At 34.3% G+C, this 27,672-nt stretch overlaps 1 protein-coding gene across 2 annotated transcripts in view; it reads left to right on the top strand.

Annotated features, from left to right (window-relative positions):
- Positions 1-1,023: 1,023 nt before the first annotated feature.
- The window catches only part of LOC121425792 (neurobeachin-like protein 1), a 65,302-nt gene continuing 38,653 nt past the window's right edge, over positions 1,024-27,672 (top strand). For both annotated transcript variants that reach the window (XM_041621926.1, XM_041621925.1), the window contains exons 1-11: positions 1,024-1,202; positions 3,421-3,512; positions 6,817-6,981; positions 14,023-14,104; positions 18,617-18,732; positions 19,530-19,600; positions 24,340-24,434; positions 24,934-25,113; positions 25,635-25,725; positions 26,392-26,504; positions 27,124-27,306. In XM_041621926.1, coding sequence (XP_041477860.1) covers positions 1,170-1,202; positions 3,421-3,512; positions 6,817-6,981; positions 14,023-14,104; positions 18,617-18,732; positions 19,530-19,600; positions 24,340-24,434; positions 24,934-25,113; positions 25,635-25,725; positions 26,392-26,504; positions 27,124-27,306 — 1,221 coding nt within the window. In that variant the 5' untranslated portion in view covers positions 1,024-1,169. The remainder of the gene's footprint in view (positions 1,203-3,420; positions 3,513-6,816; positions 6,982-14,022; positions 14,105-18,616; positions 18,733-19,529; positions 19,601-24,339; positions 24,435-24,933; positions 25,114-25,634; positions 25,726-26,391; positions 26,505-27,123; positions 27,307-27,672) is intronic.

The raw sequence follows: 27,672 nt of genomic DNA, 5'->3' as shown, positions 1-27,672 counted from the left end.
GAGGAAAAAGGAAAATCAGGCAATATTTTCCAAATAATCTAGAGACATTTCAACGTATATAAAGTAAATTAGAATATGGCAGGGCATTTAATGCCAATTGGTGCCAATCCCCTTTAGAGTGGTGACCGGAGCACTTCATCTATTGTGAACTTCCAAATAAAATAATGTAAATCTACAACATCTTTACTTGAATGTGAAACTCACCATGAAGATAGGCTGCAAAAGAACATGACCCTGGGATCGCTGCCCTGTGCAATCATCGAAGAGGGAGGGGCGATCGCGCCCATGAAAATATTGGGGACAAACATTTTTTCTCCCACAAAATTTTTGACAACTTGAAAGATTCATTAGTATTTAAAATTGTTTAAAAAGCATAGGAAAACTAAAACCATCATAGCCCCCCCCCCCCCCCCCGCTTGACATTAAAAGTATTCTTATAAACATACAAAATTGTCAATTTTTTTACGCTTTTCACGTGCAAAAATTCTGTGTTGAAAATTTGCGCGCAGACCGCGTCTAAAATTTGGGGTATTTTTTTTCATACCCTCCCCCAATCCGAAAAATCGATAAACATCCCTGACTCTAAACTGTATTTAAAATAAACTTTGACAAAATGTAGAGAAATCTAGAGTTAAAACTTGAATTTAAGGCATACTCCTGTTGGGTGAAGTAAGGAGTAAAAAAAAAAAAACGCTGCTTGAAATTCTTTTGCATTGCAGTAGTAATTGACTTTGCCATACGAATGCTGAATCGTTTTTAGATTTAGTTTGAAAGCATAAATAGATTAATTAAAACAAAAATATATGCAATCTGCGTGAATTTCTTGCTAGTTTTCTTTCATTCTTAGTATTAATTCCTAAAATCCAAAAAGGATATTGTCATCAATCAATCAATCCATACTTTGCGTAATCTGAAGGGCATTGACAGAACCAAGGAGTTGCTCCTTGACTGAATTTGACTTTATTGGTAAAGGGGGCGTTTTCTCGCCTAATCCGAGATCATTAAAATCTCGTTAATTTCGTAGACAATATATCAACATGTCTCTTGCTCAGTGGTTCGGATTTTGACTCTTCGATCGGCAAATCTAAATTCTACAATAACTGTAGAATTAGGCCTCTTTGGCGACTGACAGTTATCTGAGATAGTCAAGATGGGTTCCCCAAGAACAGATGTATAAGTTGTGGATGCATTATAGTTCAAAGGTAAAAAGAAATCTTCACGTAAATCTGCATTTCCGCATTCCTAATTGCACCGGCGGCCGGTCTGGCCTGGCTGGACAGTCAATGCCGATCGCTGTGAAGCACTTGCCCCTGCCTGTCGCGGGCCCGCCTTGGCTTCGCCGCACCTTGAACTTGCTGGACTGGGTACATGTATTGTAGCCTAAAATAGTACCGGTATGAGTGAGTGTGTTGTGCTGTAGGCCGTGTGTTACCTCGGGCGAAGTTCGTGCAGGCTCCACTCCACTTAGACAGCTGGCAGCTGTCTGTTTCGAGGAGTTTTTTTAACATTTTATGTTTTTTTATTCTCCTCGTACACAGACGGCTCGCTATCGTGCAGCCACCATAATTTAGGGGACTTGCAATGCAAAATCCCCCCGTCGGGGCTCTTCAATTTCTGTCTTTAATGAATAAAAATTTTGAAAGTTAACACAACCAAAATGCAAATTAATATTCCCTCTTGGCATTAATTGCCAAAAAACTGAGAAAAATCAAGTTAAAAGGAACAAAAAACAGTGACTTACCTCGGCTGTCGCGCAAATTCACTTCCCCGTTTTATCCGATCTTAAGTACATAAACATATGGCCATTGAGTCCCCTGTACAGATCGCGCTAGAACTTCGGTCTCTGTATTTGGTGAGTGAAGCCAACGGAGTTCAGCTGAACAACCAACATAACAGATGCCCAAGCTTTTGGTCTACACTCCACTTCACTACTACACTACGCTTCACCTACCCGAACTTTAGGACGGTAAACCGGTTTGGATACATGTACTGGGTGACAAAGATGGGATAAAATGGTGGTTTATTGTAAAAATTATAGAAAAAATTATATGGAGAAAGAAAAAAAAGCTTTATTTCTTACTCTTCACCCTTATTTCACTCTGTGTCCATCCTCCGGTTATCCTCAAAGTTGGTGATATTGGGCCAATATCTTTTTCCTCACGTATTACGGCCGATTTCAAAATATCGCATGCGATCGGTCGCGCTGATCAATGCGATCGCATGCAATGTTTTGAAATCGGCCGTGATTGATATGTGTGAGGAAAATATATTGACCCAAAATCACCATTTTGAGGATAACCGGAGGCTGTTTATCACATTTCTATTTGCTGCCAAGCTAATCCGTTTGCAGCAAATGTAAACAAAGGAAATTTGTCTCCCACACTGGAGACTAATTACTAGAGACTGTCTTTGAAATTGGACACTCAAGTTCTTTAAGGCCTGGTCACACCGCCCGAGCGTTGTTGGAGCGGTCATGGAGCGGGAGGGAGAGAGGGTCGAAGTTCGCTCACAAAATTGGGGGAAAAATCGAACAAAAAAAAAAATTGAAAAAATTGAATCGAAAATGGTGAATGGTAGCGAGCGGAGATGATTTTTTTCTCTCCGCTCCACGACCGCTCCAACAACGCTCAGGCGGTGTGACCATGCCTTTACAAAAGTCTCTGATATTGGAGAAAATCTCTCTCAATCATGAGAGACAGTCTCCAATAATGGCCCTGTGCCTCTACCGGTCAATTTTTGTCTGAATTTATTATTTATCGCCAAATCTACTTCAATCTAAGTTTTCTCATCCTGAATTTCTGCCACGTCAATTCAAGCATCGGAAACAGCCATAATATATTTCGGGCCCCCGGGCTCTGATGTGAATGCCATCATTTGAATTTTCAGATATCACTTCACTTCGCAGTTTTGATATGGACTGAAGCATCCAAACACATGCTGCAAATACATGGGCGAGCTCCTGGGGCTGATCTTTAGGTTTGGTCATTAACTTCAGTTCAAATTGACTGAAACTACGGTGAAGCGAAGCATAGTCAGACGGAGTCTGAGAATTCCAATGCTGACATTGTGATCAAAGTCATTCCGGCAATACTCAATGTGGCTGAAATTCAGGGTAAGGATCTATAAGATATTTAGCAATAAATTCAGACAAAAATTGAGGTTTAATTAGTTTGCTAATATCGCCAGGTGTGAAAATGCACTAGCGCCCAAAGGACTTCGGGTTCTTAGGAGCCTACGACTATGCCTAGGACACTCGGTGGGCAATGTGGCAGGACTGTATTTTTGTACCACTGCATTGGTAAACAAAATCAGTGTTCCACAACCTGTGATTCACGTAATTCACTGTAATTATGTGCTCTTCCTCTTTTTTTTTGTACCCAACTCTAACTCGAGTATATTTATTTCATTTTTTCTATACAGAGAGACATCCAGCTTTTCAAGACATATGTTGATAGATTTCTTCAACAGTACCCATCTTCAATCGATTTGGAATTTAAACATATAGCTGAAGGGTAAGAGACAGATTTCCATCTTGTTTCATCTCATACTGTACAGGTGGTGTCCAAAGTTAATATACTGAGGCTAATGATGATGATGATGAAATGATTGCATATTTTATTGTTGTTGATGATGCTGATCATGATTATGATGATAGTGAAGATGATGATTATTATCATGATGATTTTATTTATTATATTTTGATGATGATGATGATTTTGATAATTGTGACGATGATGATGATGACTCGTGAAGATGATTATTAAGATAAAATTTTAGGGATGTAACTTGTGGCTGAGAAAAGGTTGTTTGATAGTTGTATGATTTTCAAAATTAAAAAAGTTTAATTGGATCGAAAGAGCTTTCTTGTAAAGGTACAGTACATGTTTTTAGTGAAATATTTTTAGGTTATTTTTAATTATCATTAACAGGCAATTTATATCTTTGTCCAGAATTCAAAATCAAACTCAATGTTGCTGTTAGACAGTAAATATTTTAGCTTTAGATAGTATTAAAGTACAGTTATATCAAGATATTCATGATAGGAAATTCCTGCCACAATAGGTTATCACTATACATGTACATGCACGTGTATATTCAAAAATAAACACAATGGGTGCTACTCTGAAAAGTCTCTGGTAATGAAACCTACATTGTAGGTTTAACCCTAGAATGAACTAGAATACTGGCTTCATATTTCTTCCATATTAATGGTAATTATGATGTACTAACTAGTTTATTAAAATTCATTCTTTCTTCCTATTTCATGTCTCAATTTGACAATTTTTTGACAACTTTTTGGAACAGTATAAGATTTTTTTTTTATTTGTGAATGACTTAACAACTGGCACTAACAACATGTAAACCATGGTTATAAGAATACCACTTGGTTTGGAAAAGACTGTACCAATAGTTCAGTTGCCAGGTGAAAAGAGGAAATTTACAGAAAGCATTGCTTTCTGTCTTTTGGAGAGTTGGATTGGTAGTGGGATAGACAGTGCTTTGTATGTCAGCTGAAATGTAATTCAAAACTTTAAGTAGGCCTACTGTGTAATCTAGAAATGTCAGTGATATTATAAAATAAACATCTACACTGTACATGTATCAGCACACTTGCAATACAAAAAGAATTCCCATTTCCTTTATATAACTAATTTTGTAGAATTCTTCTGTAATTTTCCTTGATTTTAGGGGTCATATTAAAACAGAAAATGAGAATTTTAGAATGTTCCTTTTGGAATTCAGATACTATTGCCCAACAAATTGGTAATAGGTACCCCCTCGCCTCCTCTTCACCTCTACTCTATCCACAGTCCATCTGGGACTCGTCACATGGTGTAGAGTAAACCTCTTCTGGGAATAAAAAAAATACTAAATAGATTTCAAAGATACTCAAAAAAAAGTACAAGAGTTTACAACATATGGCAGTATGTACATGTATGTTTGGGACACATTCAGTACATACACTGTACACAGAGTCATTAATACTCTATCTATGGGTTCTTCTATTCAAAGCTGACTATTGTCTTGTCTGCAGGGGTAGGCCTACTGCACTGCTATTGTACTTTTTACAAGTACACAGACACTCAGAGTGCTGATCCTCCTTTTATTTATATCACTAGCTTTTATTTTACTAAGAGGATTAATGGATTGGATTAATGAATTAGAATAAATGCAGCCAAATGAGAACAAAGACACTTGAAGTGGTTTCACAAATTGCTCAAATTTGGGCTTGAAATACGTGTAGAAGAAGTTTTCATCTGATGGGGAAAAGCAATCAAGGGAAATTATTTTGGTTTGATTTGGAGAAAGGTTGTGTGGTTTAAACACTATGCAATGGAAGATACATTCACATAGTGCTACATTCACACACAAGAATAAAGTTCTGCACTTGAATTAGATGAACTTGAATGTCCAAACTGCTCATGAGCACTCAAGTGATTAAACATCATTGTGGACAGGTAGAATCCTAAATTTGCAAAGAAGACATTATTATGAGATGTAATTAAATATCAATCAATTTCATAATTACTGGAGGGTTCATACTCGGAGGCATAGCACTACCAAGTTCCAACATGGATCAAAATATTGTAGGACTAAATGTAATTAGGAGTACATATTTTTACTGTGATTAGGTTCACATCTCAGTGTAAATTAGAGAATACCATCATGGCTGGTTCACACATATTTTTTTTTTTTATGATTAAAAAATAGATTTTTAATCATGTAATATTGCACATTTTGCATCCATATATGAACTCCCCTGATGATGTTGGTATAAAAGCAGAGAGTCAGGGTTTAATTAAACTAGCATTTTGCAAACAACAGCCATTGAACTTCACAATTCCAGTGTAATGAACTTCATGGACATGCAATTGTACATGTACTCTGTGATCATTGAACACTGTGTTTATACTGATTGCTATAGGTTTAATAATTTAATTTAAAATAGTATACTTTTTACAGTATAAATATTATGCGGATGTGATGTTGAAACACGAGGTCTTACAATACATTAATACTAAATTGTATCACACTAAAAGTGTTTCGCATTTTTTGCTAAAAACTGATCTTGAACATAAATTTATATGTTTCCCAGACTAATAGTGTACAATTATGTGCATGTAACTAAATTTATGTTTACAGATTTTTAACTCCTCTTTTTTTAATCTGCAAAGTGTTGGTGTCATAACAATAAAATATTTTGTTGTTTTTAAAATGTGCTTTATTAGGACTGCTTATATTATGGAGACAACATTTTTAGAAAATAATTGAGCAAGTCAAATAATTGGGTATTAATATAATATATCCCCCATTTGAATATGATGAATAGGCAAATATGTAAAGAATAAACACTAACTGTAAAATACTTTTCTCATGGGGCATAGAAAGAAACATGCAATTAATTGCAAGTCAATTTTAGGTCCCAAAATCAGTTGAAAATTATGCTTTTCAATGCAAATTTGCAATTGATTGATGGTCTCTTTGTATCAACAAATATTGATTTGCTTCAGTTAAAATTGATCCATCACTCATAAATTTGCAAGTGATCTTAAATATCGTCGTGGAACACCCCCTACATGTAGGTATGAAAGTAGGTAAACAGGACTTAAATTAATTCAAGGCCACCATTTGACATCCTATTGATCTGCCTCAATATCTCTCTCATTGGCCTTGATTTGACTTTATACTTTTCCCCATTAGCAATTCCCCATAGATAGAAAAGTGGCCTTTTCCTAAAATATTAAAATTTTTAATTTGAAGTAAGTATTCAATCAAATAAGGTTAACTTCATAAACTTTTTTTTTTTATTTGCAGGAGGACTCTGACTGGTCCCAACTCAGCGACCCTTCCTGATGGACTGTTAGAAACATTGGTAGTTGAACTAGCATCTTGTAGCCACCAGTGCCAAGAGATCATATCAGATTGGGATGTCTTACAGTACGCTACACAGATCGTACAGGTGCTCATTGCCACATGCAGGTAACCTCTGTTTTACAAAAGTTTACATTGCGATAAAAAATTCATCTAGCATAAAACAAACCCTATTGGTTACATGTACATGTAGCTATGATGATTGCTATTCCATGACTTATAGTGACTGATGTCAATGGCAGATCATAGATAGGAGATTTGTTAATTTTTCAAAGGGTGTGTTGATTATTTACTTGCCTGCATTAATTAGAAGCATGACATCTATAGACCTTTTTTTGGGGGGGGATGGCAGCGTCACAATCAGAGTTTAACCAGGGTTAATTTTTTTATGTGACTTTTAAATTATAGAGACCTATTCCATTAGACTGAACGCAGTGATAATCAAGGATAGCTGATCATATAACGTTTGAGTTTTAGGCCATATGATCAAGGTCATTTATGTAAATGAACTTTGTAAAATTTATAGATGTTCCATGGCTTCCACAGTCCCCAGAATTTCATCGAAAGGATTAACCAAAGTTTTATGAAAACAGGAAACCTGTTAATCATTGTAAAGACCATATACATGTAGTTGTATGCATTTATACTTTTGCCTAGTAAGTTCAGATATCTTACAAAATGAAAACATGAAAAGATACATGCTAAGTTGTGCTGTGATGGTATTAAGGCCTACATGTACATACTGTGCACAAGTAAATGGTATTCCCCTGTACTTTTTATATCCTGTCCTAAATTGAAGGACAAGTTCACTCTGTTACATTGTATGTTCTGTCATTTTTTTTTCGACAAGGCATACTTGTTGTTAGGACTTTCCCTTTAAAATGAATTGAGCACTGGACTGAAAGAGGAGAGGAACAATGTTTCAATGACCTCATTATACTATCTCTACCCCACCTCAAGAGAGGGAAGGGGGGGTACAAAGAAACAAACAAACTAAACTATTCAGTATGGGATATATCATTCATCACTCATGTTTGCAGTTTCAACTGAATTGCCCCTGAATTTTGGTTAGGAGGCATTATGAATGGTTTAGTTTCATCCAAAACTATCCCAAATGAGGAAATACACCCAACCTTACACATTGTAATATACTTGTATACTTTGCATATTTGCTATCTGAATAGTGAATAACAATGAGTCATTCCATACCATACAATGAGTCTCTTCTTTAGCCATTGAGATATGTGTACACTAACTCTTTATCCATGTACATGTAACAGACCTGATGAAAGTGTTCAGCATATTTACAAGGGGCACTCCAGGCTGAAAATAACATGAACCAATAAAGTAAAATCAAACAAATAATGCACTGAAAGTTTTATAAATATCGGACAAGTTACGTTGTGGTGTAGCAGTTCTGACTCTCACTTTGCAATTAGAGGGCATCGTTCAAATCCAATCCCACTATGCCACTGTCTGGCATTAATTGACACTTTATTGCTCTCCACCCAGGTGTTGAATGGGTACCCATTAGAATGTGAAAGCCTATTTAGTATGTCTACATGTAGCAATCGAGTCTTGGAACTCTTCATGGAATGCTCCATATTGTGTGTGGGCATGCCAGGATCCGATGACAGAGGTAATAATGAAGTGCTTTAGAGATGTCGTTCCAATGTTTTAAGCACCATATAAAAGAAGAATATTATTATCACCATATAACAAGATTGTAACATTTTAAAGTTTTGCATCATTTTGGATACAGTGAAACTTGTTATTTAGATTAAACCAAGATTCTTTAGAATACTTTAACAAGAAATTTATAAAAAAAAACATTGAAGGGAATATGCAAATTTTGTTCAGTCAATCTGTACTTAAACTGTAAAGATATAGGTCACTAGGTGGTTTCAAACCGCCTCGATCATAAGAATCCCTGTTCAGTTATACGAGAACTTTTTAGGCTACAAAATACCCATTTAATTATTCCTGCATTCACATTACCCCGAAACATACCCTTGGGGATAAATTCCTGAAGTTAGGAACATACGCAGTATGGTCTGATAAGCAGGCAAGGCACGATATTCAAAACCACTAGTTCAGCAGCCACCCACGGCGCCTGCACCCAACTACACGCTGGGCTATAAGTTCCTGTAAATTACTTTTATATTGCCAAAATACCTGCGACCTTGGAAAAATCCCCGCGAAAGTTTTCGTAATTTTGCCAATTACCTACTATTTAGTGGGAATTTTCTTTCGGGGATATTACGCGTAATTTGCTTTCACATTGCCAATATTACCTGGTATTTTCTGATCAGGTGAATTTCCCAATCAGAAAATACCTGGAACTGACAAACTTTGAGGCAGTCTGAAACCACCTAATGTAAAATTCAGTAGGATCTTGCCTGAAATTAAGTCATTGTAAACTGCTTGGATCACAGTATATATACTCTTGATTGTAACACGTCTTTATTCCTGGGTAAAGTAAGGTGAAGCTTCTCATATGATGTCATATTACACCTCTGTAATTAGACACCTGCACGCTTGCTTCACAAATTTCATAAGGGCAGACCCATGGTTCTATTTTTAACTTGTGTACAGTAGGGTTCCTTCAGAATATCACTTGCTCCAGCAGAGAAAATGTCTGATTAAATTCTTGATATATTTTCTTATTACCACCTACATGTAAAGTTGCTGCTTGAAATTGAATGCATTTGAATTTTCCATAACCATAATAACAAAATAATTGAATTGTTTTAATTTCATGGGTTTATTCTTGTATACAGATTTGATGTTGGAATCAACTTTACCTTAAATATTCAAACTCTGCTGCAGCGTATGCATTATAAATTTAAGAAAATACATAATGAAAATAATTATTAGAGTGAAAATATTTTCTTTAAAGCTGTGTTGCATGTTCTATGAAACAAAATGAGTGAATGTAAAATAATAAAATGTTGATTTTCTGACTTGCTTTTCCTTGCTTTTTACATGTACATTGATAACAATCATGTTGACAGATTATATCCATTTTCATGTCACATAGATCTGAATGATTGATCGATCATCTTAAACACATTGTGCACTCCCTGTTAGCATTTGGACGTGTGTTATCCTCTGTATCATAAACCAATGTAGATAACATGTATTTATCCTATGGGCTATTCCACGGTTACTCACGTTACATTTGGAGACACCTTGACTCATACTTGGAGCTGTAACTCCATTATTATTGATAGGAACTAAACATCTCCTTATCACAACAAAGTACACAGTCTGACTATCCTACATGTACGTATAAAAACAAAACTTGGGAAATTCTATTATGCTCCTGGCAAATCTTTGGAATGTGTCGGTTACTCACATTACATGATTTGGACATGCATAAAATGAAAAGTCAACATAAGTGAAAAGTCTCCTCATACAAGGCTTTTATGAAAGTTGATTATATCCATTTCAAAGAAGTATATTAGGGAGACAAACTTTGTATATAATTAAAAAAATAAAGAACACATGGTTTTTACTTGGGGTGCAGATAATATGGTTACTCACGTTACGGTTACGTTACATTTTGTCCATGTATGGTTAACAACACACATGTCATTAAAAATTCAATAATGTGTGTAAAATTCATTGCTAGGAACATCTACATGTAAAAGAGATTTTATACCAAAAATTGGAACAATTGGAGCTTTATTAGGGAGTAGGAGGGAAAAGTATGATTTCGCTTACTAATTATGCATAAATTAGCATAATCGCTTAATACCAATTTGCATGAAATAAATTACTGTATAGTATTGTAGATTATGTCCAAGACAACCTGCACGCAAATTTTTGACGTGATCGTGCGGCCAATGGCCGAGATCTCAAGGGGGGCCTGGGAGCCCCCCCACCCCCCGGGCCATATCAACTCCCAAAATACCCCGGCCTACATAGGGTTACAGGTAAGGGCATTCAATGTGTTGTTCAAACACTCTTTAAAGTTTGGTTAATCAAAACCAAGTCTTACTAATGCACTCTCGCATTGTGAATACTTCTACTAATATTCAATTTTTTTGTGATTGTATGACCACTGATATTTTGATGAACAAAGAGTCGCATCAAAGAGATGTACCCTCATTTTGCTTTTAATTAATAAAAAATAACTTCACAACTCACCATGAGACTTAAAACTTGACATCCCACAGAAAATGTTACCGAACTGAATAATTTTTACTGGTTACTCACATTACATGATGGTTACTCACGTTACAAAGTTACTCACGTTACAGTTTTTCTTCATCAATTTTATAAAAAAATTGTACTTTTTAATGATTTTGATAGTCATCACTGTGTCAAAGATTGTTTGAAGGAAGAGAATTTAAAATCCCACCAATTAACTGTGAAGAATTTTTCTCTCAGAAAACAAAGTCATTTTTTCGGTTACTCACGTTACATCACCTGAGCAGGTTGCAATATTTATTTTTGAATGAGTACTACAAATTTACTTGAAAAGCGGTTGTGTATTTTAAGTAATTTGACTCTTCTAAACTTCAGAAATATATAAAGTGGTATGTTGTTGCAACAACAAAATGGTAATAAGGCATATTTCATTTTTCACTATTTTTCTTGTATTTTGGTACACAATGGAAGACACAACTTTTGACCATTTTTTTCCAAAGTATACATATGAAAATAAACTTTTTATTTGTTGTTCCTGAAACTATCATGTATGAAGGACTTACAGTATTAAAAAATTCAAGAAAATATTGAATTTGAATTTTTAAGGTCATGTCCACCAACCTGTGGAATTGACCCTATACTTTCTTACAAAATAGTTCAGAACATGGTTTTGAAGTACCGTACTATTGTTTGATGCAAAAGTTCTTAAAGTTCTCATTTCTTCATATAATTTTCACTAGCTACATGTATTAAAAGAAACTATATGTACATGAAATTATGTTCATTCATTTTTTTAAAGGTTTTAATTTAGCTAGAAATGGTGTTTGACTTCTGTTAAAAGTACAGGCTTAGCCCTGGCTTTTTATGAACATGGACTCTAGACTCTTGAAATGAATGAATACATTCAATATGAATGCAATTGTCAGTTAACAATGCAGTAATGAGGTCGGAAAATAGATGTTTATTCCAATTCTGTGTGCATATCTTGTTTTCGACTCGAATGTGCTACAATAATCTAATGGAAAACAATTTATGTGCACTTCAGTACATTGCAATAATGAATTTACTATGCCTAATTGGTTTGCCCCTTTTAGCATGATACTTCTTTGTAAAATCAATGAATTTACCTTGGTAACATATTGTTGAATGGTGTACAAAATATGAAGTGAAAATTGTACTGAATTTTTACTGCAACATCGAATTTCTGGATGATTTAACATGTTCAAGTTTTAATAAGAGAGTATTAAAAAATGACATTTAATGCATATATAGTAACATTTTAAAAACAACTGTTTCTTGTTGCCTTTAAGTTGAATACGTTGAATATAAATGTTCGTAACGAAAATATTCAAAATATTCAAAATTTCAAATATTTAGGAGTTTATATTGATCAGGAACTTAAAATGGAATACTCATATTGATTTTATGGTAAAGAAAGCTATCTTGGAAGGTTAAGGTATTTTGTAAATCAATCCAGTCTGAAAATTATTTATTTTTCTCTCATCCTCCCACATTTTGACTATACACATATATGGCAGTCTGTATCTCAGAAACATCTGGGTCTACTGCAGAAACTACAGAACTGTGCTGGCAGAATGATCTTGAAAATTAATCCTTATTCGCATGTTTATACTTCTCATATTCACAAAATTTTGAAATTGAAAAAAATAGAGATTCTTCATCGTGAGCATATAATGATGTTCAAAGTTCTAAAATCTTGCCCCAGAATACATAAAAATGTCAATACCTGTCAAATCTCATCAATATTCTCTTCATACTTCTACACTAAAACCTGTCTTCCAAAACAAAAAACAAATAGTTTAAGGACATTTATATATACATGTAGGGGGGCTTCATTGTACAACAAACTACCTTCCCAAGTTATCATTGAATCTTTCTTGAACAATACAGTCCTTCATAATCATACATATCATACAGAAGCCTACGTTTGATGTTACATGTTCTCTATCAATCTTGATTATTTGTTGCATACATGATTTTGAATTACATGTAGCTAGGTTTTCTTATATTTATCTTATTTTTGTACAATACTAATTCATTAATATTGTTTTCTGTTTTATGCTATGTTTTAATTTTCAATCTTACATCTTTTTGAGTTATTTTCGTTTAATTAGGACCCAATGGAAGAACAGTGATATTTTGTAAATATATCACTGAAATGGGCTATCCTCCATTGTAAATATTTTCATAATTTTCATGTATTTTATTTGACTTTTTATATGGAAATAAAAACAAACAAAATTCTGTCTTCATCATAAAAAAGGTTTAAGCAGAATACATGGAAATATACATCTCAAATTGAGTAGAATTACTGATTACATGTAGCTGAATAAAACAAATACTGCATGTAGCATAACAAATAACAATTAAAAAGATCACAGGCATAAAGATGTGTAGTTCATTTAATATTTTACAATACAACAAGATTTTGAAAAATACCTACAAAATGCCCTCTTATCCTTTTCATGTATTTCAAGAGATAAAGTATTTTCTCAATTTTAATTGATGTAACAGAAGCATTATTATTTATACTCATAACAAAGAAAGGGTGACAGTCAAGAGCAGTATGAACATAAAAATACAGTGAACTGTGGTACATCACTTTGAGTTCTAATTATGAATTTAACTTTTGAAGTTTTTATTCTGTAATGGCAATTGTTGTTCATCTACATACATGTCTATGTTGTTTATATAAAAAAATCAATGCTATTAATTATCCCTATTTTAAGGGTCACGATGAATGAATAGTACTAAATATCAACTTAAAAATCTAAAAGAATCCATGTATGACCCATTTTCACATACCGGTAATTCATTATCCGTACTGTGAAAAGAAAATTTTGTTTGGGCCACAAAAATTCTCTTTATTGAACTTTTATTATATTGTAATATCTTATCACGCACTCATTTCATATTCATCCCTGTATGGTCTAATTATTAAACCATCCTGTCTTTTGTTTTATTTATATGCAGACACCATGACAACATTGCCCTCGTTGGATCCTGTGAATATTTCAAGCACATCATTCCTCTGGCCGCAGCTGCCTTTAAAACGGTAAGGAACCACAAGCTCTCAAACGAAGGGCGTGTTCACACTCAAAACCAAAAAATCATGCTTTGAATCGTGATTATAATGTTATTATGCCAATCTAATACCCCTTTCATAAACCCAATTGTGCGGCTAATAGCAGCATAATTTGGTCGTAAAATCGGAGGAGGACCAGAGTTATCCGCATTATTTTGATGCTGCAATTATCCGCAAAGTAGCAGCATCGGGACCAGATTTTGACTTTATGAACGCATTTCGAAAGTAATGCGGATAATTGCCATGGAGCGGTCACAAGGTCACCCTTTTCCAACGCAACTGCATGGGATGGGGTGTGTGCGGTTGCCATGACGATTATCCTCCTTTTTCAGTACGGGCGCTCGTAAAAAAAGTGCGGATTATTTTCAGAGTTAATGAACGCAATTTTTATTGAATTATCCGCATTAATCTTAGGCGGCTAATTGGAGGATAGGTTTATGAAAGGGGTATAAGGTGATTGCATTCCTTATCCTCACTGAAAATGGCAGTAATGAATGACCCTTTTCTGAACTCTTGTAGGTTTGCCTTTTGTGATTTTAAGAATTTATCATTGCTAGTCTGCAGACACAGATTGAATAGTTAATCAACAAATGAGTCTTGAGACAAGTCTAGCAGAAGTTATAATCTGCTGTTGATTGTATGGCAATTTTCAGGATTCCATTCTGCCCCAATTCAAACCATTTTTCCACAAGTTATGTCAACTTTTGCAACCAAGTATTTTGTCATAATGCAATGTCTCAATGTGCTTTGGCTCGACTTCCAGATGCTTGGTAAACGTCAAATATCTTTTCTAGAATTCTCCTTTTTGTGAAAAATCATGATTTGAAGCATACATGTTTGCATGTCTGAACACACCTACAATATGTGTAATCTCTCTCCCTGACCACATTCTGGATTTGGCACCAGCCACCAGTACTGTATCTCCCTATGTGTGTTGTCCAAATACATGTTTTGGGGGTTATTTTCTATTCTCTTAATTGGTACAAACCTGCATGAAGAAAGTAATTTAACAGCTACTGATGAATTGCATAATATTTTTTAACTGATTTTGATCAGGAATGTAATACATGTAGTCTCTACTAGCTGGACAAATTATCTAAGTATAGGCATCACTTTACATGTAATTTTTCAAGAGTACATGTAGATCATGCAACAGTGTCTTTATGTGGACATATTGTATCCCGATACATTTCCTCAATTTTATACATGTATATGTTTTTTTACCTTTGACACTTTAAACCGATGAATGCAATTAAATTATAAATTGATTTCAGTGAACATTCTATTATGATTCTGCTTTATTCCCTCTCAGTTTCTGTCTGTACGTCTGTCTCTCTTTCTTAATGACTGATTGGACTTTGGACTGTTTGCTTCCATCTTTTTTTTTTGCTCTTTCTGTTGCCTTTTATCGGTTTTCTGTCTTCCATTTCTGTTTATGCCATTCCCTTCAAGTACATCCTTAGGGATTTGAAAACAAAAAGTTAGAGATCTTCCTCTGTTTATTGTAAACCACTTATGCTTTCCTGCGAAAACACTTGTCTTGTCTACTACATGTACATGTACATAGTGTGACATTAAAGGCCCATTCCTTTATAGTATACATATCGAGTAATTTCAGGGTTAACAAGATTTTCTAACAGAAGAGGAAGTCATATGGTTGTTGAAGTTGTTTTAAATTAACTTTTCATTAATTTATGCTGGGAAATTGAATTTTTTATTACTAACACCCCAGTCACATATCCCCAGTGGCCGCCATATCGAGTCGAAAACAGCCGCTTCAACATTTTTTTGTACTAGCTACTTGTACGTATGGGTGGTTTGAATAAAATTAGATAAAACTTCTGTTTTCGACTTGCTGTTTGGCAGCCGCAGAAGAAATATGACTGAGGTATTAGTGCTTTTTCCCATCCTACTGTATCAATTTGTAAGAAGTTAAGGATTCTGTTAGGTCCATATAGCACTGCAGGGATTACTTCTTTTTATTTTTAAAAAGAATCAGTTTTTCAACATACATTGTACATGTACATGTTGTTTCTGAGTGCCAAAGATTCAGTATAATTCTTCTGGCTTGTTTATGGGAAATGAATATGGCAAACAAACAAAGATAGGTCAATTAATCACCATGCCTCCCTTTGTAAGTTGACATGATCATTGCAGCATATTAAATGCTCCATATTGCTTTTATTTTTTGTTGAATTTTTTTAAAAATAGGACTGTACAGAACATAGCTAAAAGCTATTCTCTTACAACCAGAAATGCTAATCAAATCTGAGAACAGAAATTATTCCCTTGATAATACCAAGGCTACATTCAAGCTACCGTACCTTTTTTTATAATCATAGAATTTCATAATATTATTCTGAAACTGACCAAAAAAAATTATCTTGTCTTGCTTTTTTACCACCCATATCAGCATTTTCAATACATCAGTCCTCATATTTCAGCAATAGAAAATAGACATGAGTTATATGTCAACTTTTAATAGTTGGTAGGTGTATATATTACATAGGTTATGTAGATTCGAATCAGTGATTGGTCAATACGCCATCACGTGACCATAGCTGCGAGGATCGCATTTGTTATATTCTAGGTTTTGACGTCACCTCAGGGAATATACTGCGTTGTATTGTCAATTTCGGCGTTATATTCACTAAGGTGATGTTATTCGCTGCATACAAGTTGCGTAACAAGGTATGTACGCGCTAATGTTAACGCATCGATTGCATGAAGAACGCGCTTGGTGTATTTTCAAAATAAAAATCTATTATGACGTAAATGGATCAGAGCTGTAGCAAGAATTTCGGAGTCGAGCCAGAATGATGAATGCAATCTCTGATGGCGAATCCACATATATACTATTTAATGTACTAGATATTGCCTGGTCTATCGTTTTAATCAAAAGCATTTCAACTCCCCTCCGAAGCTATATTTTTCCTCGGGATAATATTTTCCCTCAGCGCTGCGCGCTTCGGGCAAAATATAATCCCTTGGGAAAAATATAACTCCGTCGCGGAGAGGAAATGTTATATTCAAACTCTAGGTAGGCAATATCTGTATAATATTATGTTGATGTACATTGTGCTGTACTGTATTTCTATCTTTCAGTAGACCTAGATATAAAAAAAATGCATTTTTTAAGTTTAATTGTTGGAACAAACAATTTTTCTTTGCCTAATTATTGGATTAGGAATTGTACATGTAGCTAAAAAACTCTGAACTTCAGCAGTTTTAGAACCTTCAATTTGTCTGACCTGATGCAGAATTGTAAGCAGTATGTTTTTCTTGCTGTAAGCACTGATATTTTTTTAGGTCCATTGGTGAGGATGTTGAATCTGTGACATATCTTTTAACTCTAATTGTCTGACGTTACTCTGATAACTAATAACAGGAAAGAATCAAGGAGCCAGTGTAAGTTACAAGAATAAGTTACAAGGATCGCTATATGCCTCTGGGACAAGAGAATAATCAATTACACAATGTCTGTTCTTTTCTGTCAAAGCTTTTCTTTTTTGCGTTAGCTCGTGCTGAAAGATTATTTTACAATTACTTTGGAATAAGGCATGAACCCAAAAAAGATGTAGAGATTTATTTCTTTATTTCTTATGCATAATGGATGAATATGATGGAGAAAGAGGAATGATGTGTTGGCTTTAGGAGAATATTCGGGAGAAATCTCATGAAACATACATGTACATCGGAAGGTATTGATTTCATGTTTTTGCTTGGACGGAAATGGGATTTTTGAAATGAGATCACATTTTGACAGATATGGCAGAAACATGGAAATGAAGATGAACATGTATAGAGTGACACGATAGCTACAAATGCAATTTGAAGTAATTTCATTTGAAAGTTATCCCCTTTAAAGTAACAGATTTTTCTATTAAGGTATAATGCTAGGTGAACTTTAGTATTGCTTATTTTTCTTCTTGTTGAGGAGGGTGAATTATGTAGAAGGTCATAGGATTGCGCTTGGTGTTTTAAATTGCTGGAATCTAAACAGCATTTTATTGTTAAATTGTAAAATCAGAATCGTGATGTATTATATGTTTGCAGGTTCACCTAGTATAACAGTATTCTATTTACTGATGGGGCTACTCTGTTCAATAAAGATGAAATAAATAGATAAACATTAAGTTAAAACTAGAAGTGCCAGAGCTTCAAAGGATATTAAAGCGGTCATGTTTCGATATCGAGATATCAATGATGAAACATGAATGTTGCTATTTAAGTATTCATGCACACCATTAAATTTTTTTTCATAAGCAATGCTGACTGACTGCGAGTGGCTTTACCTGCTGGATGCTATTAGGCAGATGTCCAGCAAATCTCAATTATTGGTCACTTTTTAGATGATTAATGAATTCATTCTGTCAATAAGATGTGATATGCTTCTCTCATTTTGCCAGAAACAAATTTTCTATTGAGAAAACGGCTCCTTTAACTTTCCTCTCTTTTTATTTCTTGCAATTTGACCTCTAGATTCCATCGCAGGAAGGTCTTTACCGAGAACTTCTTGTGAACTTCATCCAGCATTCCTTGCATCTGTTAGAATGTATGTATGACCCTTTGCATCTATGGAGGAGACATCTCTCAAAGTGAGTAACATAAAGTCATAATGTTCTTCAAAGGTATCATCACAATTATGCAGCTTGGTTTGTTTCAATCGTTCATAGCATATTCATTTAAAATCATGTAAAAATGAAAAATGACCAAAAAAAAACTATTAGAAACAGTAAGATGAACAATAAAATTATGTACCGAAATTTAAAACCTAATTGACTCATTTTTTAAAGGCAAAAGGGGAAAAACAATTGCACTGTATCTGTGTTACGATTTTGAAGTAAAATTTGCTTCAATATTACTGCAAAGTTAGAGTACATACATGTAAATATACAGCAAAATATTGTTTCTGCTTGGTGTTGAGGAATATTGAGGAAATTGAGCCAGTTTTTTATGCAGCAAGTATCACAACCATGGCCTTTGGTCTATTGATCCAATAAAGGCATGCAAAGTTTAACTTATAGAAAAATCAAATTCCAAATCAAAGATTGATCAGGTGACAAGAAAGATTGCCGCATTGGTAACGAAGGCGTTGGCATACATGTGCATGTATCAGATTTAGTGAGAGTACACTTCATAGTTAATTACTATGTTTTGTTGATTGTTTTTCTTGTTTGTTAAAAAGATTCAGGTTGTTTGGTATACTAGTGTTAAAAACTGTTAATATGTGCTTGTAAATCATGGAATGAAAATCACCTTTAGGAACATTATAAGGTGAATATCCTATGCACAGTGTACATGTATGCCTGCAAGAAGTTATCATGTTATAAACAATCTCAAAATAGCATAATTGGTTTGTAATCAAATTCATTACTTTTTCTTTTTTTTACAGTCATGTTGGTAACACAACGCAGAGTTCCCGACCGGCTCTCTTAAGTGTCGAGGTGGTGCCATTCTTTTACGGTAAGTGAATAAGTGCTGCTAGATGATACAAGAAATTTGAGCCATTAGGGCTTGCATGCATTACAAGCCAGGCCCTGTGTATACAGTATGACAGTTTTCATTAACAGATTTTGCATTTGCGCAAACCATGCTTGTTTCATATATTTTCTATTTTGTATTAGGGTGGAGTGAATGTTCTTTTTATTTATTTAATAAGTTCATGTCATAGGGTGGATAGCCTTTCCAGCAGAGCTGATTTGATTTTCGAAGGGGTCTGCAAAAATAACTTACATATACAAACAATAAAAAGAAGTGCAACTTAAAATGAAGCAAACATGAACAGAACTACGAGGTATTTAGTAAAATAAAAATACGCACACACACAATATTGACTGTACAAGTTTAAATGTAAAAAAAAAGAATTGTGATTTAAAGGTAAATCTATCACATGAATAATCATGCTTCCTTTCCTTTCGGGCAAGATATATTGAATGGATAAATCATTACTACATCAAATTGGCAATATTTAGTAGTACTACTACAAACCATGTGTCCTTTAATGGGCAACAATTTGTTTCTACAACAAATTGTGTGTTCCCTAAATTTGTGAAAAATATTTTTTAAAACTAAAATATTTGTAATTCAAAATCTTAAACAAAATGTGATGTTTCAAGGATGCAGTGAAAGGATGCTTTATATGTTCTCTAAATTGGCAGCAATGTGGGTCATTATTTTTACTGCAATTTTTTTAAAATGAAATGCAATCTTATCACATCACATCAGATACGGAAATGAAGAACTTCTGTAGATTTTCCGATCTTTACTTCTGGTAATTGACGGTCTAAACAGTTTAAACTTATTTGAGTATTAATGTTCAGTATTCCTGTTTATGATTCTTGATGTTCAAATGTGATATGGCATAGATGCAAGACAAAGTAGATGCACTGTCAGTTAGCTGTTCTTATGTATGCTTTCAATATGTGGGTTGATTTTTCAGAAATAATTTGAAATAAACAAAACTGAACAAATGTCTAAGATCTTTATTGCAATTGGAAACCTTTGCAGACTGCCACGTTAGTGTGATTGGAAATTCAATATACATGTAAAGCCTCTTTCTAGTGAACTGTATTTCAATGGAGACCTGATTGATGATTGCATTGGATCCAACTTAATCACCATAAAACACATTAGATTAAACACACTTTCAGGTTTATTCAGTGAAGCATAATATTGAAACTAATTTTGTGGGAATAACATAAAAAGGAAACAGCTCTTGCACACTATGTTGTGAATACAATCTGCTATGATTCATTACAAGGCTCTGCTACAGAGAGCCTGCATACATTTAGGAATCTCAAGAAGAAAAGAATAAAAAAATTTTCACGATTGAATCCTCTTTCTATTGAAAATGATAATAGATATTAATAACGATTGAGGAAGTTGTCAAGATATTCTCTTTCCTGGAGCTACTTCTATTTGAAATCTTTCACAAAATGATATAAATAATGAAACTTGGCTGTATTTTCATGAATCTCTAAAGAAAATCTAAAATTATACTGGGAGAATGAAAGAAATACAGCCAACTTGACATAGTATAGATTGGGTTATCCTCTTGTTTGAATAGGTTTGGTGGCTTTGGGGTCTCCTTTAAGGTAAAGAACATGGATATATATAAGAGACCAATTCATATTGCCTTTTTATTTTTACAAAATTTGAGTTTTATCAGTTTATTATACAAGATAGTTCTCAACCACATCGTATGTAGCTGAATATTCCTATGGCCAAGGGAATGTAATAAAATATGTTGGATTTAACCAGGGTGTTTCACGTTACAGAAAAATAGCCACAAAAAGCTTACTACTAGAATTTCCTGTGCTGCCGATTTAATCATTCATGTTCATTTTCTGGAGGTACTTGTAGCTAAGAGGCAGGTACATGTCCTAGATGATTACTGGTGGTTATAGTATAGGGGTTGTGGTTTCATACGAGCTCATTGACTTTAATACATGAAAACTGATATTATTGTTCCTTGTTACATTTCATTAGCCCACATTCGTATCTTCAGAAGAAACCAAAGTGCTCTTTCGTTGCAATAAATTTTCTTATCCTTTACATTACACTGTATATGAATTGTATGTTGATAATGCTGCAGTGCTTCCACATTTCAAAATGAAACCTCCTGGAAGTTATTCTGAAAGCTACTGGAATTTTACAAAATATCTCAGAATTTTACAAATGTTCTCCAGTCTTTCATAAGATGTTATACTTTTCTTCTATAATGTATACAGAAAAAGATGAAATATAGGGCCTAGTGCTGTATTGAGCCAAACATTTTGAGGCAAAATGGCAAAATATGACCATAAACGTACATATCAGGCAAAAGAATTGCGAGCGAGCAATAACAAAGATCCAATTTTGAGATGGATTTTCACATAATCAGAAAATTTATCATTCTTGGAAATGATGACTTCCCAGAAAACTTCCTGGAATTTCTCACTTCTGGAAATCATCTTAGACTTGGAAAATAGCAAAACTTATGGGAATTTCCTTGATTTCAGGAAGAGTGGAAGCACTGTAATGATAAAAGCCACATGTGTTAATGTAAAGTGCTCATGTCAGTTGCATTTGTATGCTTTTATCACCTAGACATTATTAGCCCTGCGTAACCAAGATGCAAGATACCAAAGTAACTCGTGCTTAATACACTCAAGCATATTAAGAAATGTATATAAATGAAAAAAATAAATGTATGAAATAAATATATGAATAAATAAAAAATACCCATTTGTACCTTGATGGAGTGTGCCAAATGTTAGACAAGCTGCCAAAGGTTATTAGTGGTCCAATATATGAACCTTGGACCTTGTGGTTCAAAGTCCACAGACTTAGCCTCTGATCCATAACAATTCTACTTTAATATGGTTTATAGAAGATATGTAGTATATTAATTGTGTTTGCTGAAGACAAACAATTATTTATGCTGACCTTAAAAATGAGTGCACAGCCATTCACTCACAGACATAATTCAAAGCATAATGCAACAATGCCTGATAAACACACAGCTTATTCCTCAATATGCAGGATCGTAGGATTAAAAAGTGTGTAAAAGTATAAATTATTGTCCAGCATACATATACACTGTCTGTATAATGCCTTTTTGAGTATTAATTCTTTTGTTTTAGTACAATGAATAATGAAAAATTGTCAGACATAATGAGACTGAATGATAATGTATCCTCTTTGTATGCTAACATAAAGTGTAAACTAAATTAGGTACAGATACATGTTATGTTCATGAACTTGCAGGTCAGTACTGTGTCCTTTGACAGTACAATACTGTACATCATGTACCACAAAATAAAGGGGGACTGTCCTCCAAAGAGATTAATCACATAGTGGTTTCTTATCAGATCATAGTCTTGAGAATACATATACTTTTCAATATTAAGCAAATGAAATATTTAATTTCTGGTTAAAAGTATCTGGTAATTTGAATAATGGGAATGTTGGATGTTGACCATAGTCCTTTTTTCAATGGCAATATATTTTGGCAGAGTTGTAGAAAATAAAATAGTACCACTGGACATATGATAATATGTTTGAAATATTACATTGTGAGTGATGAAGAGTGAACTTGTTGAATAGTTTACAAAGTGAGAAAACCAACCGTGAAATGTTGGCTTTAAACTGAAGTGTGTAGTTTATTTTATATTTGTATTGTCTGTTTGTTGTGTTTTTCCTGTAAAATTATTAATTCTGTTTTTAATTTCTGTGCTTTGAAATTTTACCTCTACACTTGTCTTAAGTATGCCTATCAAAGAAAAGCTGATACCCTAAAAAGGGAGCTAAGAACAATTCGATATGATAATGGGGGAAAATGATATGTACCCCACAGAAATACTTTCTGTTCAGATATTAGGTTGTTGACATTCTATGCAAGATCACATATCATTGATCATCTAAGGAGACATACATACTGTAGTACGTGTGAAGTATTGCAGGCAAGAATGGGATAATATTACCATCCTCGTTATTTTAAACCCTGTATGTCTTTCAACTTTCATCCATTTAAAAACCTCTGAGTTTGATTTTTTTTTCTCAAGGCAAGGTTTCTTTCACCTGTGCCGGTCTTTAATAGTTTCAATGGGATAGGTTCACTGATTTCTTTTCAAGGGCAACTATTTCTTGCTGCATTTTTCTATCTTACTCAGTTAATATGCTATGTAATTAACTTTAACAGGTATATAGCATGATAGTTATATTCTCTCTTTCCATTCTTTAAAAAAAAAGGAAAATCTCTTTGTTGTATTATTTTCCTCTTTCTCTTCACTTTCCCTCTGTCTCTTCCTTTTACTCTCATTCTTCCTCTCCTTTTCACTCTCCCTCTCTTCATTCTGTCTCTGTTTCACCCTCAATTTACATGACAGCTCGTGTATTCTTTACATTCCTTCACTATTCTGTAAACAGATTATCTCATAGTTGCATGTGATATATATTTACAGTTGAGGCCAGAAGTTTAGATGCATCCAGGAAATCCAAAGAAAAGTTGACACTTGCCAAACATAAAATTTACTGTATCTTATCAAATATTTGTGCTATCATGACAAATTTTATATCAAACAAATGAGTGTGTCATGCCCCTTCATCACATTGCTTTGTCATTTTTCCAAAAAAAATCATCATATTTTAGAAAAATTGATAAAAACTTCACAAAAACTTATACAGATTCTTTCATATTTTATCTCTTAATTTACTTTCAGATTGTTTGTCCAATCCTACCTGGTCAATAGCCATCAAGTCAGGCCTACACTGTCACGTCCTTCATATGTTTGGTGCTATTGTCACTGGTTCAAAGGTAATTTTTGTTGAGATTAACCATCAAAGAATTTATTATTAAGGGATAAGGGTCCTGTTACAGAATTTACAATTAATGGTAACTCAGCCATCAATATTTGCTACATAGGCTTATACAGTGATGACATTTATCAAGTCAAGTACTCTTAGTGGCATAGTTGCCATCAAAGTTTTTTGGGGATGAGAGATGGAACAGGGCCATTGATGGAAACTATAATCAAATGCCAGATATGCTATAGATTCTTTCAAAATAAAATCTATTTCAATATGAATTATCTTCCAAAGTTATTATGGACATAATAACCTATATTCCATTGTGTATCATCTATTAAAGGTGCAATGATCTTTTGAGCCCGATTATATCCTTTGTTGATTACCTTTGAATATGCATTTTCCTATACATATGATTCCTGAAGAAATATAGTTATCAAGCAGGCTTTATACATGTTTTGCTATTACTGGTCATTCAAATCTTAAGTTCCTCTGTCCCTTGATTTCAGCCCAATGCCCAGATGGCAACAACACCCCCTACAGTTGACATGCTATTCCGCTTACTGACAAGCGAGTCTGACCATGGCGTGACAAAAGGACCCGACTCTGAGAAACACTCGGTTACTGAGCTGGTACTCCGATGTCTAGTTCAGATGATCAAGGTTATACACAGCTGCTGCCCTGAAGAAGTGAGTCCAGTCTAGCTACTACTTCTGAACAGTTGATGAGAATCATCTGCACAGATATGCATGTATGGGACTACATGCAAATGTCTCCTCAGAACATTTTGTTGAGCGCTGTCTTCTGGAAAGGGGGGGGGGGTGATTCAAGGAAGTCACTCCACACAGTGTTCTGTCGTGGTGTTAGCCTACAGCGTTTTACTGATAGTCTTGATATGTATACCTTTTTATGATACAGTTGAACATTTATTGTGAATTTTAGTTAAAAGTTATAATGGCCATTTTCAATTTATTGGTAATAAATATTTAAAAGCCTATTACAATCCTTATGCTTCATGTCAAAATATTGTGTAAGGAAAGCAAAGAGTAGCAGAGATTTAATTTTCATTCTCTTGAGCACATGTTCTTAGACTACATGCACACAAATAATTTTGTGAGGGTAAGTGACAGGGATTATTCAAATTAGCTGTGACGAAAGAATATATGTTTTATTGATTTCTTTGTATTTTATGATTTCCTTTGTATAACAGAGGCAAGTAGAATTGAGTGAGTTATTGGAGCAACTTCTCCAGGCACTGAGGAGTAGCCATAGAAACAGTGATGTACAATATGCAATATTCAGTAAGTATTCTTCATGTTTTAATAATAGGCATTTATATAATGCTCTCTAGCTAGAAATAATCTATTTGAGGCACATTATTGTCATTATTACCCCAGCTTTAGCCTGAGCTGCCTTCCAGTGCTCAGTGCATCTAAGGAATTAATCCTGCATGGAACCCATTCACCTCACCTGCAACCTGTTGCATTAAGCTATTGCCATAAAATACTCTGGCAAAAAAATTGCAAGAGTTTTTTATTGCAAAAGTTTTATGCAACGGACCCCTGGGTTGAGTGCAGCACAATGTTGGTAAATTCCATCATGCTATTAAAGGAAAACAAACCTTGGCTTGGATTCAAACCCATGTCCCTCTGATTGAATGACAAGAGCCGTAACCAATAGACCACGATGCCCCCTACGTTTTGCAATGTCATACCCAGGACTGTTAATAAAGTTTGGATAGTAGAGTAGCTATTCTGCACTTTTTGTAAGGGGGGGGGTGATGGCACCATGTTAAGTACCATAAAATTATGTTTGTGATTTGATTTTATGAAAAGTAATCATGAAATAGAAAACTTTTTTCACAAATGTGAGATTTCTGCAATGACGTCTCTACATGTTTCAGGAATGAATTTGCGAGTGATATGTGAGATAGACCCCTTATAATTTCCTTGTCTACTCACGTACAGGAAGCATCCCACAGACATTATTAGATTCTTGCGGCAACAGGAGTAGCCTCCAGAGGGCGTTTGTCAAAGCAGATGTATTCACAACTCTTTTAACCATCTTAGAAACAGCAACCGTAAGTCTTGCCCTGATTATGATTTCAATTTTGTTGAGTTTTTCTCTCTTATTTTCTTCTTGCCCAGATACAGTGTATATACAATCGCCACTCTGGGGAGTATTCCAGTAATTCAACTAATTATTTCTAAAGTTAATTTCATATTTTGTCATTTTAAATTTATTTGCTTGGTACCAATATTTCAGTCATTTGTACATTTTCACCACTTATGTCAAGGATTTTAAAGACCTCATCAAATCACCTTATCCTAAACTGTATAAAATGGCCAATATAGTGATAACATTAAAACTCTTTCAGTTACAGTTTTGCTTATTAGGACATTGAGCAAGTTCATTGTGTTCACACCCTAGTGGAACGTACAGCTGATTTATACCATGATTCTTTATGCACTCTATTCATAATTGGGCCTTTTATTTTTATTAGTAATGGTTTGTTATGTTATACAGGGCCCAAAAGTAAAACAGTATTTTACCCTTTGAAAAAAAATGAAATAAAATTAAGTAAATTCTGTGACATGGATCTTGTTTGATGTGTTTAGGCCTTAAACCTACCTGTCTTTGCAAATTTATACATGTGCCCTTGACAAGATGTAAATTCTGTGATAATTTCTCCCTTATAGGTTTCCGATGGCAACAAGCAATTAGCCGTCTTCTTCACGGTTCATCTACTTGGTGCTATTCTCAATGGATCTCTTTATGCAAAGGAAATCTTCAAGGAGACGATAGGTTATGAGAAACTAGGGGAGTTAATTGATCGGTTGGGGAGTCCCTCTCAGGAACTCATTGACACCTTGATGGATATGGTATGTATTATATGTATGATTATTGTCACTCTCAACAGTCAAGGTCTTCTTCTTCTGATAAAGTACAGTCCACCGACTGGTGAATTGTTGACTATATTTGGCAGGTCTGGGCCCTATCTTACAAAGAGTTACGATTGATCTAATCAATCACAACTATGGAAAGCCAGCAACATCGACATCTACACTACATGTTTCTTCAACATATTTTCTAGTTATGAGGTATATTCACACATTAACTGTTTTCTTGACAATTCAGTTTGCTTCTCTTGGATTTTCAAAGGACATTGTGTAACTTTTCTAAAGAACAAATTATGACACTGATGGATTTCCATAGAGATACGAATAATGGGATCAATCAAAACTCTT

The sequence above is a fragment of the Lytechinus variegatus genome, chromosome 1, assembly GCF_018143015.1.
Source record: "Lytechinus variegatus isolate NC3 chromosome 1, Lvar_3.0, whole genome shotgun sequence".
NCBI classification, from domain to species: domain Eukaryota; kingdom Metazoa; phylum Echinodermata; class Echinoidea; order Temnopleuroida; family Toxopneustidae; genus Lytechinus; species Lytechinus variegatus.
Note: the sequence above shows the minus strand (reverse complement) of the source record. Positions and strands in the feature narration are given on the sequence as shown.